This window comes from Thunnus albacares, chromosome 4, assembly GCF_914725855.1.
Source record: "Thunnus albacares chromosome 4, fThuAlb1.1, whole genome shotgun sequence".
Taxonomy (NCBI): Eukaryota; Metazoa; Chordata; class Actinopteri; order Scombriformes; family Scombridae; genus Thunnus; species Thunnus albacares.
The window spans coordinates 21,449,884-21,467,323 of NC_058109.1; the positions used below are offsets into that span (position 1 = coordinate 21,449,884).

Sequence of the window (17,440 nt, forward strand, 5' to 3'; positions counted from 1 at the left end):
CATTAGAAGTGTTTGAGACATCTCAGCAGGCCAAAGCTATGATTTACAGGTTGTGAATTACTGCCATTATGAACAAGACTCTCACCCAGCCATTGATGTCCACCTCCATGACCTCTTCTTTTGTGACCCCTCTCTCCAGAACCTTCTGCAGAGAGACGGGTTCGTTACGGGCACACGCTTGATACAGTGTTGATGCTGGACGCCCAGTTGCTGTCTCTGTTGTGTAGTCCGGAAGCACCGAGTCATCAGACAGGATGCTGTCCGAATCAGACTCACTCCCTGACAGAGACTCATCTTCATCATCAGGGCCTGAACCCAAGTGGGGGTCCTCCGCTGCAGTTGCCATCCTCCAGGTGAGATGATACCGTATCCTTTGGCTACATCTACAAGAAAATCAAAAATAGAAAGTGGTCGGAAACTACTGGATGTTGTCTATAGCAACAAAGGTGCAATCAGGTGCGCTCGAGAGATGGAAACTCGGAGAGGATGAATTTTTCTTCCCTGGATTGCACATAATGCCAAGTTAAAATTATCTCCTCCTTGTAGGCACAAAGTTGTTGGTGAATCACAACATGCTGTATGAAAGGCCTCCGAGAACAGATGCTTGGCAAGACAACAGATAGAAAGTTTGGTTCTTGACAGAGTGACAAAGTGTAACGTGAGACCATCAGTCAGGGATTATGAGTGTATTAACGGTGTGTCACGGGGTGGGTGTGGCCGCGTGAGCTCAGTGTGCCTTTACTGTTGAGTAACTGGATCATCTAAAAGCCCTGCTGAACGTAAACGACAGCTAAAAGAGGAACTACCCACCTCAGAATAACCTCAGTCACATGTGGCCCTCGCCAACTAATGTTTTGGCTCAATCACTGCTTTCTGAAGCCAACATTGCTATCGAAACCAATGACTACTTGGTTTTTGTGTCCAACCTGCAACATAATATGTATAATCACATTCAGATTTTTACACTTTTACTCAAGTGTTCCTAATATTGTGAAATTAAAGGGATATTCCATGTTTATAAAAAGCATAATTGGCTGTGTTTCTCCACTTATATTCATTCAAACTAACTGACACATGAAGATAAAGGAAATACACTTACCATAAAGGGTAATCAATAGCAAATGTAAGCCAACAGATGTATCCAGGTGTCGGTCAGTGTCTGTCACACTTGTATGGCTTCTTCTTGTGGATGGCTTATGTCTTCCTCCAGTACTACTACTGTGTGTTCAGAGTAGCAGAGAGGTCACAGTTTCCTCCGAGGCCCGTAAATAGAGGTACTTTACCCATTTCCATCCCACATGTTGTCGTGATGACATAAAACTGAGAGGCGGAGTCTTCACAGAGTCTTCTGTGTTCAGCTCTTGTGCTTAGCTCATCCCACTTACAACAGCTTTATGGAGAGGATTACTTACTGCTTTGGCCATTTTCATCTGTCAACACAAGACCAGTGTTTTATACACCACCTGGTCGTTAATTATACCTGGTTTTTACTAAACTAAATGGAGTTTAGTTCAATGCCATTTTTTTTCCTGTCATGTCTTTATTTTTTTGGAACGTATTCTTCATGTTTAAACTATGTGATAAACTCTCATGGGTGCATTTCACGCTCAAGAATATGTCACATACCTAATAGGAAACTTTATTTGAAAAAAAAAAAAGGTTTAAAAAAAAAAAAGGAAAGGTAAAAAAAGGAAAAAAAGAGATTATAACCAAACGAACATGCAAGAAAAATCTTGGGGAAGAGCAACAATCACTCTTCATCTACACCGTCTTGTGTCAAATATGAATACATGTATATTTATTTAAAAATCTCACAGAAACCATGTACAGTAATGTTGTACTCTGTCCACAAATACAACATGAATCCAATTGTAAATGTATAAAATGTTAATTGTAAGCTGCTTAAACCAGAGGAATCTTATTAATTGTTAAGACTGACTAGCAGGCCATCTAATCCCATCAGAGGTGACCAGCGTGTTCTGAACAGCAGGGACAGAGTCCAAACTCGGTGGTTAAAACAAAACTTGTTTCACTGAACAGCAGCGGCAGCTGAGGAATGATGGTGTTTCTCACATTTACCACAGGATGGTGATCTCTCACGCAGCTGACCAGCACTAATCTCAGACTGCAGCCTTTAAAATTTGGTCATAATAGAGAGAAACTGATGAAAACTTATATCTGTGTTGTAAATATCAGAAATGTACAAACTGTATTAACATGATAAAATCTGAAATGCATCTGTGCTCTGAAATTAAGTGAAGTCTCAGAGGATTTAAATATATTTTTGTTCCACTGCAGGATGTAGAAACTGGTATAAAAGTTGTAAGTATCATCAGTGTCATATATGTAGTACAATCTGGTTAACGCTGTGATAATAAAACTATGATGATAATAAAGCACATTAAGTTTTCTGAATCTATTCTGATTTAGTTGAAACTCCAGCTTTAGGAATGGTCACTGGGCTGAAATTAGCCTGTGGGACGTGGCTGGACCTGTCTTGACAGATTGACCCCCTCTTGACCAGAGGGGCCTGAGGAGAGATCCCACTGCAATTGAACAGCTGTCCTCATCTGCCCAGAGAAGAAAAGGATCGGGTGCAAAGCATAGACTCTCAGGCAGGATGGTAGAAAACTTTATCTGACGCCTTTTAACTTTTTCTCTCTCTGTTAATTGAATAAAAAAAAAAAAAAAGGATCAGGAACAGATTCTTAAATAGGGAGAAAAGAATGAGACAGAATTTAAGGTGAAGAAAAAGGAACCACATTGGGATCATTTCAAGAGCAACGGAAGATGAAGACTTTGGCAAAAGTGCAAGAGAGGACTGGACAACTTCTAGGATACAGGGTTGATAAAGTGAGTCTCTTTGGTCCACGTGACCAAAACTGCACAAGTCAAATAATGATATTCAATGCTGTAAAACTTACACATATGTACTAAAACTGTGAAATGTAATAGAGTATAGGACACATATTTACTAACATAAAACAAGAAGACCACACCTGTAAGTAAGAATATTGTATGCAAGCTCAAACCTTTGTTTGCATTTTGTTATGTTGGATTATCTTTACCTTTTTTTAGTCAAAACCTTCCCCCCATGAAGTTTAAAAAAGTTTTTTATTCAAAATGAACACAACACTTTGAGAGATCCATGTGAAACAAGAATGAAGGATTTTCATCCTTGTTAATATGCATATAAACACCAAAAATATTGATGCTGCTTATCAAACTCCTTTGTTCTTAACCTGGGTTGGTTTTAAGTTAATTTTTTCACATATTAAGAAAACAACATGATTTACATTCATTTAGCCTATGTGCTCAATAATTTATCTTCTGTCCATGTAGTATTACTTTCTAATTTAGTAACAGACACACAATGAAGTGGGCAAGTGTGAGACTGTGTAACTCTTCTCCAATACACAATACTTCATTCAAACTTCATGAATTATCTTGCCTTCATCTAGGTGATCAACTTTTATAGCCCTGTTTTCTGTTTTTCAGCGTTTTATAGATAAGAAGTCACCTTTAGAATGAAATGAACCAGACTTATCCTTTGGCATCAGACTTCTAGGATTTAATGTACTTTGCTGATCAGTTTAGTCCTCTCAGAGAAATTCCACAGATAAGAAACCACTTAAGCTGAAGCAAAAATAGGAAAGAGAGAAGGGTGGAGATAGAGGTGGAACAGAGTGGAAAAGTGGTATAATTAGCTCAATCTGTCAATCACTTTTTCATTTCTGCTTTTCTATTTCCTACTTCCCCCTGAATCCCACATATCCATTAAAATAATGCTTTTGAAATAGAGGAAAAAGGTCTTTTTTAAATTTTATTTTCTCCTGGACACCCTCTCACTCACATGTCTGTCCTGTGTGTAAGATTTCAGACACCAGCAAGGATAAACTGTTGGCGGATGAGAACAATCAGGACATCAGGATGGAGTTAAACTGGGCCAGGAAGTCCAGTGTGGCCACAGGATACAAAGGTAATTGCTTTAGTGAATTCAGAGGAATACTGTGGTTTACTGCTGCGTGCACTTCTTGCGTCACCCATAATGGGGAGCCGTCTGACAGAAAGAAAGCGCTGCAGACAGAAAGGCAGCATTCACATCAGAGATTTTTGTATAAAACTGCTCACTTTTATACTTTGCACTCTGTGGAAAAGCAACATTGAATGCAAAAGGCAAATATGATTAAACATTGTCCTATTAGGTTTGTACACACACACACACACACACACACACTGTCATACAGTAATCCTACAGTGGGGAAAGATCAGTGCTTTTCAGCTCACTGGGATCATCATTTCAGCAGAGTTTTTAAAAGCTTAACTCAATGGCAAAGAGAGCAAGAGTATTTAGATATTTTTATAGCTGTAATCTCTCCCTGGTGGATTGAGATTCCAGCGTGTGTGTGTGTGCGTAATACATGTGTGATACATAGAAACAACAGCTGTATCAGAGACAAATTCTTCTCTATCTGTTTTTTTTCTCTTCTTCTTCTTCATTGACTTTGTCCATGTTTGGGTTCCAATGAGTTTATGCATAAATCTTTTTGAATCACACTGCCGGCTGCTGTGAGCTTGGACAGCTGTGCTCGGATGATCATCCAGTCATGAATACTTAATCTTGGTTTTGAGATTAAATCTGCCTGCCTCCGACCTGCCAGCTCAGTTTGCTGTGTGTGGGATATTTCCACTTGCTGGTTTTTCCACCACAGAGGAAATGTTTTGGTACCTGTGGTGACAAAGAAGAGCAGGCAGCTGCCTTATTGATTAGAGAAGGGAAACACATATGATCATGTTTGTCAGATTAGTTTTGATTTACATTTAATCTGCAGGCGCAAGTACGTCTGGGAAACTGGGGCTTTAGTGAAACTTTGACACATTCAGAGACCACAGTGCGATTGTCATAGTTTTTTTTTCTTAAATTCCAGATTTTTGGTGACTATAAAACCAACAGGACAAGTAAAGTTTCCAGATTTTTAAAACATTTCCTCACCACTGGAAATACATGAACTTTGGTGTGTGTTCTGTGTTTGCACATCTGCAGCTGGTTGTGATACCGAGTCTCTCCTTGATTTATGCACAGTGCATAAATCCATGCAATTACATTTAATTCAAGACTGATATATTTTATTGATTTACTTTGCTTTATGGTCAAAAGGAAAATGGTTGGACAACAGTCAACATTTGTACGGTGGCCCTGAGGTGCAAAACACAACAAAATTTCACAAAACATGTTTTGTGAAATGTCACTGGGCCTCATTTACAAACTGTGCATAAGCACAAATCTGTGCTTAAACTGTGCGTATGAATGTTTTAAGCACAAATCTGAGATTCATCAATATGTTCGTACCGGAACTTACTTACTTACTCTACGAACAAATTTAGAATTGCCTTAGACCACAAATCATGACATCAAACATCCCATGGTCTTAAAAAATGAAATAGTAAATATTTATTCAATGTTAACAATGTATTAGAACCACAATTATTTTTAAAAAAATGATTAGGCCTAAATATACAACATTTAAAAGTGTGAAATTGCTAATAATACATAATTTAAGTAAACATTTACTAATTATTAATGAATAGCTAAGATGTTGTAATCCATAAATCATCATCACAAATGTAATGAAATTATTAACATATTAAAATGGTCCTCTTCCTACTTTTAGATGACAATAATATAATAAGCTCAGTTCAGTAGTGGTACAGGGAGGGGCACTCTGCTTTCAGTACATCACGGCCTGTTGTGGACAGAGACGATACACGATGCACACCTGGCACAGCAGTCGAGATTTATTTAGATTAGTTCCACAGATCTATACATTTACCAACTTTTTATTTTGTTTCGGACGTACTGCGTGGTAGTTGTACAGCAGGTATGCAGGCTAGATACAGGATTCACAATCAGGCTCCAAACAGTTGTGCCAATGACATATTTACCAGCCAAATCTGCCTTTTCTGGCTTCTACCTCTGAAACTATTGTTTGCATTTCACTAACAGTGAAGCTTTTCTACATTTTTACCATCACCGCGCTCTTGACAATGAGCAGCAGCTCTCTCCACTGCTGCATTGCTCCAATAGAGCTTTCCTTCTATAGAGAAATGGGTGCGTGGTAATATGCTAATTACCAATAGCGAGCACATACCTGTCAATTTAGATGATTCTGATTCACTAACATACACATGGTGGTAAGAACAAAATTGGCCAGTGCGCATGTGTAATGAATCCGACGGTAATTTTATGTGCGTGCTGATTTTGCGCAAAGTAAGAACATCTCTACGCACATATTAGTGAATGAGGTCCATCGTGTTTTCTGAAATGTTGTGATTTCTGTTTTGTTGTTATGTTTCCTCAAATGTTGTTGTGGGGTTGTTGAAATTCTTTACATTTTTAATGGAAATTTTTCATGAAGTGCCAAAGGTGCCACAGCCACAGGACAAAAACTGAGAGGGGAAGCTGAGGGGAGGAGGTAGGTGTGATGAGGGAGGGAGGAGTGGAACAGAAAGGGAGGGGAGAGAACGAGAGGAGGTGGGACTGGGAAGCAGATGCTGGCACGGCTGTACAACATGTTAGCTACCATCCCCTCCCTCACCACAGCCCCTCCCCTTCCCTGCCTCTCTGTTGCTCCCTCACTTACTTTTGGTCCCTCTCATAATCTTTGCACACTATCTGGCCACACAGAGAGCCTAGTGAGGGGAGGAGAGTAGCCTACTGTCTCCCTGTTTGTCTGCAAATCATGGGATAGTAGCAGCGTTTGTGCTTTCTTCTCAGGGGTTTCTACTCAGATTTGGAAGATGACTGTGGAGCTCGCTGTACACTTTTCCTCCCACCTCTTCTGGGGATTACCACAGGAATAGCGTGCGTGTATGTGTATATGTGTGTATCTGTGTCTGTCCAGCGCTATGCCTGCATCTGATATTCTTGAGTCTAGCAGCGCGAGTGGATCATCATGAGAGGGGGTCACCACCAGCGAGGGTGTGGGTGTCAGCACCTGTTCAGAAAACTGCTCAGCAAATGTGGCTGCTGCTTTGTCCAAGTCAGAGGTACGTGGATGCTCTGCTCATCAGGAGGATGTTTACTGTCGCTGTTTTCTGACTGCGGAGTGAACTCTGCACACCAAGTTTAAAGAACTTTCTCTTTATTTATGACATACCTCTATTAGGTTGTTTCTCTAACTTCCCGAAGTTGTTGCAATACATTCATTTTGTTGCTTGTACACAATGATTTGCAATGTTCAATGCACTCGGGTGCCACTTTCTCATTGAGGCTTTTGTAAAATCCACTTAACCTTTGTTTACAAATATGTTTTTAACAATTTTTTCTATTATTTTTAATATATTTTTCGTCCATTCACTTCTCAGTCTTATTGCGCGTCCTGCAATACTGAAGGGCAGCAGCATTAGATGGCCCAAAAACAAATGATGGGGCTGTCTAGACAAGTTGTTAGGCTTCCTACTGTGTGCGTCCTTCCTGTTCATTGCAGAACTCAAAAAAAACGAGACACTGAGAATAAAATAAATAAAAGATTAAAATATGTTTCTCTTCCTTCATTTTACTTTTACAGGATTCATAAAAATCTACACAAAATAGTACAAAGATGGAGATCAGACTATTTAAAGAAACACTGAAAACAGAATTATTTTGTGGGTATTACACCGATTTTGAATTTTACCTGCATTTATAGATGCAAGAAAAATATGGAAATACACTTGTTAATGGCTGAAACAAAAACATTATTTCTGCTTAAAGTCCAGCTCATATTTGCATCAACTTTTTTTTTTTTTTTTTTTTACTTGACAGCACCTCTCTCATGCCATCTACACACCCCTTATCTAGGTCTATTACGCTTTTTAAGTGGTTGCTAGTTGTCCTCGGGTCCAGGCTAATATTAGTGTTCTAATGCAAGCCATGTTATGTTAGTGTCTGTTCATTGGTCATAGTATAGTGCAACTATAATATTGCTTGTAAGGTTATGACGCACAAAAGCTACTTCTTTGAAACTATATGATTAGCTAAAATTGTTAACCTCCCCGTATTAATTTTGCTAACTAGCGACTGTTAGTAGCTTCCTCAATCACATTTAGCAACTAAACAACAGCTAGCTTTACACTGCTGACCATAGTTTTAGTTTACAAAAACTCTGTATGTGGTCAACAGCTCTTATTCCCGTTAGTTTCAGTTTATGTTGGAAGAGCGAATGTGGTGTTCATTGTATGATCTATATAACATGTCAGCCAAGCACAAAAAGGCTTGAAAAATGTTAGCATGCTAGAATATTAGTCATAATGTTAATGTTAATTCCTTGGAGTTACATGTGAGGTGACAATTGCCCCAGGATTGGAGAAAGAGAAAGTGTTAATGATTTTTGCACTGTGTATTGATCATTTCTCCTTCTATTTAAGAGATAGAGATAGGACTGAAAACAGTGCAATATTCCTTTAAATATAAAAGAAACGCCAAGAGAGACTTATAGCTGCTCCGGGATGACACAATGACAGTTTTATTTTTGGATTTGTACGCCTTTACCAAGGAAAATTCCACACTTCGGGGTTCATTAACAGTAAATTTGCAGTCTGTGTTTGGAAATGCTACAGATCAGCAAGTACAACCAGTGATTCATGTTCCAGACTAACAAAAAAATCAGTGATAGAGACACATCTGGATCTGTGCAGTGTCAGTGTGGCCGCAGATCACTGAATCACAGAAGCACAAGAGTCAATGAGTCACTGTCCCAAAATTCCTTTCCCCAAAAAGCTCAGCATAACAAGATTTATGAGACACAAAATAGAAATGTCATCATACCATATGATCTCTGCATCACTGACAGAAATACTATAAATGATGAAAGCATTAGTGCAGATACTTTTGCCGTTTTTATGCTGTAGGTTTAGATGTATTTTTGAGTACTTGGCTGTTTTGTAAATATATGTACTATGTGTGTGGCAGCGACAGTTTGTGGCTTTGTATACCACAAACTTTAGAGGCTATGAGATGAAAGCGTTACCTTTTTTCTTTCCATTGATGCATTTTTGACTGCTTTTTAACTGCTGTTCTGTGTAGACACAGTATACACTGTGTGTGTGGCAGTGGACAAAAACAGAATTTCTTAATCTGTACCCCCGCAATATTGTGACACTGCTTTAGAGCAAAGGCAGCTGTATGCAGACAGACACACACACACACACACACACACACACACACACACACACACATAGACAGACAAATACGTCCCATTACGGCCCCGACCCTTAAATCCTCTGTTGCTCCAGTTGTTCGGGGAGTGATTACAGAACAGCTCTTCTCTGAGCTGCATCGCATTGATGGACGCTGTAAATAGACGTGTGAGATGTGAAAATTAAAAACAGCTTCGTGTTGAGATGCCTTGCTTTCTCACCTTTGTTCGCAAAGCTTAATAGAACATCTTTGACACTTTTCTTTGGGATACACTTCACACATGGTGTGATGTGATGTCAGTATTGCTGTTATACAAGGTGTTTTTTTCCCCCTTTGACTCTAAAAATACCTTTTTTTTGTGTCTGTGTATTTATAGCAGTCACGGTCAAGACAACATCAGCTCTATTTTTTCAGTCTAATCTGTTTGTTTCTTCTTTCATACCTTTTGTTTTCTGTGGTCGCGAACATACTTTTCTTCATTTTCAAAGGTTGTCCCCTTGAAGCTTTCTCTTCTGTTCGTGTAGCTTTCTGATCTCTCTCTTTCTCCCCTGAAGACTTCCTTCTTATCCTTCACTCTGCATGTCTCATTGAGTGTTTCTTTTCATTTGGCACAATGTCCAACAGCTATTTATAAGGACAGAGAAACACCTCCAGATAAAGTATGTTTGGGAAACTTGCTTGGAAATCTACTTAAAAGTCCTGCCAACATCTCACTGTCTCATTACACATACGTCACTCTGGCTTAGAAACTGCTTTGACTAATAGTCCATTAGCCAACCAGTGTATGTGAGGTCATCGCTGCCAGTATGTGAAGAAGTAAACATGATGACTAACAAGCACAAAACTGTTTTGTTCCACAGTGCTCCTACATGTGCAGCAGCCTACATATAAACTCTGCCATTTTTGCACTTTTGTATTTGGTGGTTGTGTGACTGGCTGGTCTTCATTTTAACTTGCACTTACAATAACGCCTTTTCCACAAAAAGTTCCAGGTTCTTTGGAACCAGAGGAACTAATCTCAGGAACTAAACTTGGAACTAAAAGTCCCTGTTGTGCAATCCTGTTTGTGTTTCCACTGCATCTGATCATGCAAATTGGACCCATGATGAACTAAAAAATGACAGCGTTTGAAAAGTATTCACACAGGAGGGAAAACAACACAAATTTCTCCTGTTTTTCTTTGTACTTACTGTTGACTGCATGACTCTGATGTTTGAGTTGGATCTCTTGCTTTTTATTAAAATGAGTCGGAAAGCCGACAACAAAGCCTTCCTTTACTTACTTACTTACTTTACAATGAGAAATGTCCACTCCTCGTCCTAAAATCGATACTACAGTATTTGTTTTCTGAATGAAGCGGTAAACAAGTTCTAGCAGCCTTTCTGTGTTTGACCAATCAGCGACGGTCAGTCATACAAACCCTGTCCGCAAAGTTCCTGTACTTTTGGAAAGTACTACCCCCCAAGCAGGACTTTTGGGGAGTAAAACAATCTCCCTGGAACTTCATTTAGACCCTGGTTCCTCCAGTGGAAACACAGGTAAAGGAACTGAGTTCCTCAACAGGTTCTTTCCTGTTTGGGAAACTTCCTGCAGCTAATCAGACATGGTCCTGTGTCCCTACATGAGCAGGGTCCAGCAGACACAGAAAACTCAGCCTCTTATTTGCAGAGCAAAGCCAATTCAAAGTACTTCACATAATGCATCAAAACATCAAACAGTAAATACATATTAAATGTTACATAAATTAAAAGGATGGAATCCATTTTAAAATAAATTAAGACAATTAAAACAGAGAAATAAGTACAAGATAAGTGCAAATACAAGGTGGAAATAAGGTTCAGTCAAAGTCGTGGCAAGTCTTATCTTCTGGAAGTCTGATCCAGCTCTGTGGTGCGGAGTTACTAAATGGTGCTTCCTTATGTTTAACTTGGACTCTGTAAAGAGTTAGCAGACTACCTGATGAGAGAGAGAGATTTTGGTCCTAAACCACTGAGAGATTTAAGACAGGCAGTAATTTAAACTATATTCTATGACACAGTGGAAGCCAGTGCAGAGAGCTCTTACTCTATCTTCACTGAGAGGACATGTTGTACTTTGAGAAGGTTTTCAGGCAGCAGACTACTATGAGAAGTGACCACAATGTACAAGTGAGAGGCTAGATCAGCAGCTTGCAGCGCCGTGGGAAAAAGGAAATGGTGGCGTGAGGAATTGTAGAGATAGCCAGCTACACTGTAGAAAAAAATTGTAACTGGGTCAGTTGTCAGCACACAGGATGTAATAGCATGTGATGATGACGGGATATTAATCAGAATCATTCTTGTCATAGTTTATAGAAAATACAACTGAGCCACTGTAAAAAGAAACAACCACCACAGGGATAAAACTGATAGTTTTACAGTACCAGTCACAAGTTTGGACATACTTTCTCATGAAGGGAATGGGAGGGTGTGTTCAAACTTTTGACTGGTACTGTATCTGTGCACATTTGAGTACATACAGTAAACGGTGAAATGTACATTCACATGCCTGTTAATACTTACTGAATTAGTGCATGTAATTGCCACACCCTACCCATGGATGAATGCATAGTTTTTCATTTTTTAAATTACTTAATCAATCCACTTATAATGTAGCAGTGTCCGCTGACCAGTGGATAACACGTAGCATTAGCATCAGCAGTTAGCGATATCAGTGAGGAGCAGCAATGTCTTAAAGTGAGTAAGACTTGTTTTATGGCAAGTCAAAGCCAAGTAAAAGGTGTTAGTAGCAGCACCGTTTATATTTAGGACAGACAGTGTGTAGTTGGTGCACAGCGAGATCAGCTAGTCTTGGTTTTACCTTAAGCTCCATTCTGCACTGAGGCTATTAAAAGTAACAGCAACTGTAATGTAATATAGCATCTACTCAATTAACATGTCATAGCTACATGTTAAAAGTCCTCTCTTCACTGCAGGAATGAAACCGCTCAGCAATTTAATGGCGAGCAAGGAAGATGACGCGTTTATGTGTGTGTGTGTTTTTAATTCTGTGAATCTCTCACTCTACCTAATTGATAAACTACACATCAGCCCTGCTCAGGAGCGAGTGAATGCAGATAACAAGAGTCACAAATTTCTAGTTTTGGTGATGACAGCAGTGGTGATGACTGGGAGGTATTTTGCTTCGGCAGTGTTTCAACAGGAAGGGAAGCAGGACGTCTGAGCCCAAAATGACTGGATTTGATTGCAATAATGATGATTGCATCCATCAGCATGCACAAAATATGAAGCAGCAAGAGCAGTAATCAGCTGCCACACACGTGACACACAAATGAAGGAATGGCACGTAACATGTGCAAGGCTTTAGTCATGCTTAGACTTAATGCAATGTCCTGCTGTTTGAAGCAGCACTTCTGCAGAATCTCAATGATTCCTGCTGACCATGACCATTTATGGGGTTGAGTGGGGGAAAACATGCCCAACATAGTTAACTGTCTCCCAACCATCTGCTTTAAGAGAGAGATCATCGACACTTCCATTATGTATAGTGGGTCACGGGAGCAGATAAACTTATCTCTCTGCAATCACAACCAGATGAGCACAAAAAACTCTTCTCACAGTCATATGAATCAATCGTTACCATAAGAATCATTTTTACACCTGAAATTATAAAATCGGTTTAGTTTTATGGAAGGCCTTTATAATTTAACTGTAACTCTATTTTTAATTAAATCACCTTGCTTTTCATAAGACTGAGACATTTTGGTTTTCATTTAAAATGTAGCATTCAAGTGATGTTGATTCGTTACATCTGCCCATTGTGATTCCAAGATGGCTACTATTAAATCATAGCACATCATATTGGCAATGATAGACTACTACAAAATCTTACCCAAATATGCAAACTGGTGAGGAAGGATAAGGCTGGTTCTCTGATTCTCTATATTTTTCTCATAGTCAGCAAATCTCATGTGCAGAGCCAAACTAACAATGAACTCATCCTACTTACTGTATAAGTGTGTGTGTATCCAAAGTCTAATATATTGTATTCCTCTGTGCTGTAGACCTCCGTTGTTGTCCAAAAACTATTGTAAACACATCATTGAACCACACTGTAGCTCTGAGTGACATGTTCCTTCACCACAAAGTTTATGGGCATGTTAGTTTGTTTAGAAACGGCTCCAAAGACTAATAACAGTGATCATGTTTTCAGTCTCTGGAGAGAGGTCCGTTTACAGAGCTTCATTGGCTTGTTTTGCAACCTCTTGACTTTGTACTGAAGTTCTTTGAGAAATTTATAATGTAGTACAAAGTCAGGATGTTGTGATACGTTGCACAACAAGCAAGCAAAGCTCTGTAAACTGTGTTCCCACACCTGCCGTACACAGGACTACTCTCCAGAGACTAAAAATGTAATGAAAAACCACAATGAAAGTTAAAATTACCTACTCAAACAGAGAAGAACTTACTAAGATACATTTTGTTGGATTTGGTTTTGACGACTTCAAAAGGTTGTGAGGACAGAGCTTAAATTTGATCGTTTTAACAGAAAAGGTTAAATTACATCTTTGTACACCTGCATTTATTGGACAAGTGAGTCAAAAGAGAATAGATAACCACTTGGGAGAAGTAAACTGTAAACTCACAGCCTTTTTACTGGTCAGTAGATTAACTGCACAAGTAAAGTCAGTGTGAGGAACATGTCCAAAGAAAATGCCACCCCAACCTGGGCGTTGGGACACTCACAAGCGGCAGCTGGATTAATCTGAGGACGTGAGATCATAGGACAGGATAGGACAACAGAAAAAAAAGATTTTTGACACACATTTTTTAAGTTTTCCTCCAATTGTTGCTTTATTTATCATGAATTACTGTATTTTATCTCCTCAAGCCTTTAAAAGTTACTCAAATCGCTGTTGTTTATTGACTGTGAGCAATGAGTGTGATGAGTCATTTTAACTGTAGTAAAGAATGCTGCTTCAGTAAAAGTTACATAAGAAATGGGGATGATTACTGACTTGAAACATACTCCAAAAACTACACAATCTACCCAATTATAGTAACAGTTACAGTAAATGTAGTTAGTTATTTCCTTGCATTCAGCAGCAGTGAAGTGCACGCAGCATTAGAGATATGATTGCTGCCAATGTTTGAGCTGCCAGCGCCCTGTCTGCAATAGACAGGATTACTGTTGTAGAGACTGACCCTGGCCAATGTTTTGGTCCCGTTCGCTGGCATCTCTCTGGGTGTGTTGTCTTAGCCAATGGGGTTGCAGTAAAAATACATCCTCATTCAACCTTAATCCATCTGTCAATCTGAACGCAGTAGAGAATTTATGTTGCACATAAAACCACCTCCCCAACTGACAATTCACACAAATCAGCATCAGTAGGGAGTGAAAATGTGTTCCTAAAATACGTATTTAAACATCATCAGACAATTTTCAATTTTGTGTGAAATTATTTAATATCGTTTTCTGTAACGCCTGCATGCAAAGATGCAGTCACAGCAAGCATGCTTGCACGCTCTGCTGACACTCCCTGCAGTCCGGATGGTGGTCCAGCTGTTGCTCTGTGGGAAAGTGACTCATTACATAAGCGCCTCAAACAAACATGAGAAGCTGAGTCGCTCAGTTTGGCGGTGATTTGGATGTCACAGTGACCATCACACACCATTAAGGGTCAGTTCAGAGGAAACGTTGATGAGTTTGTAGAAAAACCTGCATCTCAGCTGCAGTAAGGTGTACTTATTGTTTCAACAGATGGTGAGATGTGAGAGGTCCTGTGTGACCTGACCTTGAAAGCAGCATCACAGATAAAAAAACAAGGAGTCCAGATGGCTGTCCGTGCTCAGGGTGATAACATACATTGTGTGTGTGTGTGTGTGTGTGTTGGGGGCATATGTATATTTGCACCAACTGATTTTGTTTTTGTTTTTTTTCTAATATGGGTGCCATATTGAGGATACGGTTAGAAAGACATTTTTGGTGAAGCCAATCTGATATCTTACTCTTAGAGTATTATCTTATGTTGTAACTTCTGTGAAACGTGACGGGAATCACAGGAGAGAAAAAACTGCAAACAGATTTGATTCAAAAACCTCAGTTTGTGCTGTAGCTTAGCCATGCTAGCGACATGGCTCTACGGTGAAAATGTATAGTAGTCGGTTGGTCCATCACTCTGGTCCAGACTCAACACCTTTTGGATGTACTGCCATGAAATTTCACATCTTGCAGAAAATGAATCCTCCTGACTTTGGTGATCTAGCGCCACGTGAGGTTGACGTTTGTGGTTTATCGGATGGATAGCCTAGAAATCTGGGTCTAACATTCATGATCCACTCAGGATGAACTGAAATAACTTGTGATTCCTTGACTTGAATATTATTTTGTCCAATACTTTGGTTTGTGACCAAATACCTGTAAAATCAATGACATTCCTATCAGCCCTGTACTTTGTGTTTTGTGCTAATTAGCAAATGTTAGCAGGCTAACACCCACACTAAGACAGTGTACATGGTAACCATTATAACTGCTAAACATCAGCATGTTAATTTTTGTGTTTGTGAGCACATTAGCATACTGACTTTAGTATTTAGCTCAAATCTCTAGCGTGTGTAGACTTCAAGCCTTGTTTGGCAACAAACAACATCTTGCAGCTGTGTTACTTTCACCTTTTGTCTCCTTCTCCACCAATTATTTTTCGTTTATCATTTAAATTCCACATTTTCTAACTTATTTTTCTTTCCTAAACTGGTTTATTATTCTTGGTCAGCATAACTTTTGATAAGATTCATTTGGAAAATAAGCAAAGTGTCCGAACTGTCCACTGGTTCAACCCTCCCGCCCAAGAACCACCAGACACACACAAACACTCTCTTTCTTTCTCTCTATCACTCAAACACACACACATACACACACACACACACACACACACATACACTTTCCTCTAAATCATCCCATTACAGAAATGAGTTTCAGTCGTTTACTGCATGACACTGAAGCACAAGGCAATGAATTAGTTTTTATTACAGTCTTATTTCATTGCTTTGCAGGAGAACAACTATTTGCCTCACAGTCAACTCAAGCTATCAACACAGTAACATGATGAGTATGCATATATTTAAATAAAATCATTAAAAACAAGATAATGCTGTGAACGGTGAACTGGATATATGTGTATTATACTGCTTTTAGGGATTTTTGCTGGACACCACTTTTACACCATAAGATGAAATAAAAGGTCTGGAATGGAGCAAGAAGAAAAATACATTATTTAGTATTTTACTGTCCATATGGTGTCTTTTTTAATGGCTGTATCAGACAGTTTTGGCAAATGTCTGACCCAGATTCTCACTGGCTTCTTGAAAGCTTGTTATTATGATTACAGCTTACATAAATGTGCTGACAGGGAATAGTGGCTTCTGGGAAGAGTCCAAAACGACAAAATGGGGCTCCTAAAAGATTCCACTTTGCTACGATCAGCAGAACAGAGTGAAATGTTAATGTTAGGGTGCTTGATTAAAACAGTGTGGTTGAGGATTAGGTACCAGTTTCCATAGTCAAGAGACTTCAAGCTGGAAACAAAATCCAGCTGTGGCATAAAAGGGTATCAGCTCCAGTGTTGGTTCAGCCTGAGAATGAGGGCAGTTCACTACAGAAATGATGAGCTCAGGCGTCATCACTGACCTTAGGTCACGCAGAGGACTGGAAAAATCACTCCAGTTTTTATCCATTAAATACTTCATTCAATAATTAAGTTATATGTGAAAATTCAATGCTTACAAAATTAACTGTGTCTTAATCATGTGACATTATAGCCCAATGCACGTTTTAATGGGGTGTAATGGAGAAAGAAACAAATAAACATCCAATGGGGAAAAGTAAATTTACTTTTAAGTATTGTCCTTACTTTAAGTACAATTTTGAGGTAGTTGCACTTTACCTGAGTATTTCAATTTGGTATGTTAGACCACATTTTAGAGGGAAATATTGTACTTCATTTATTTGATAGGTATAATATTTTGCAAATAAAAAAAGGTCCACATTGAACGGCAACATTAAATGCTTGTTATATTTTAAAGCATCAATAAAGATAAATGAATGAAACCATAGTTCTGCACATTTTTGGTCCTTTAAGTACATTTTACTTACATACTTTTACATAAGTAAAACTCTGTGACTTCCCCGGTAGCTGAACTTTTACTGCACCTGCCACATATCCACAACGGCTCAAGTCCAGCAAGAGATGTTTGTTTCATGTCATACCCTTCTTTCTCTCCCCTT

General features: G+C 39.0%; 1 protein-coding gene across 7 annotated transcripts in view; it reads left to right on the plus strand.

The window, feature by feature from the left end:
• Positions 1-17,440, plus strand: part of arhgef25b (Rho guanine nucleotide exchange factor (GEF) 25b) — a 30,528-nt gene that overhangs the window by 115 nt on the left and 12,973 nt on the right. For 4 of the 7 annotated variants that reach the window (XM_044348042.1, XM_044348044.1, XM_044348046.1 and 1 more), the window contains exons 2-3: positions 140-353; positions 3,874-3,979. In XM_044348042.1, the coding sequence (XP_044203977.1) occupies positions 255-353; positions 3,874-3,979 (205 nt within the window). In that variant the 5' untranslated portion in view covers positions 140-254. Of the gene's footprint in view, positions 1-139; positions 354-2,704; positions 2,854-3,873; positions 3,980-6,661; positions 7,048-17,440 lie in introns of those variants that run through there. The other 3 variants (XM_044348045.1, XM_044348048.1, XM_044348047.1) reach the window with 3 other exon arrangements.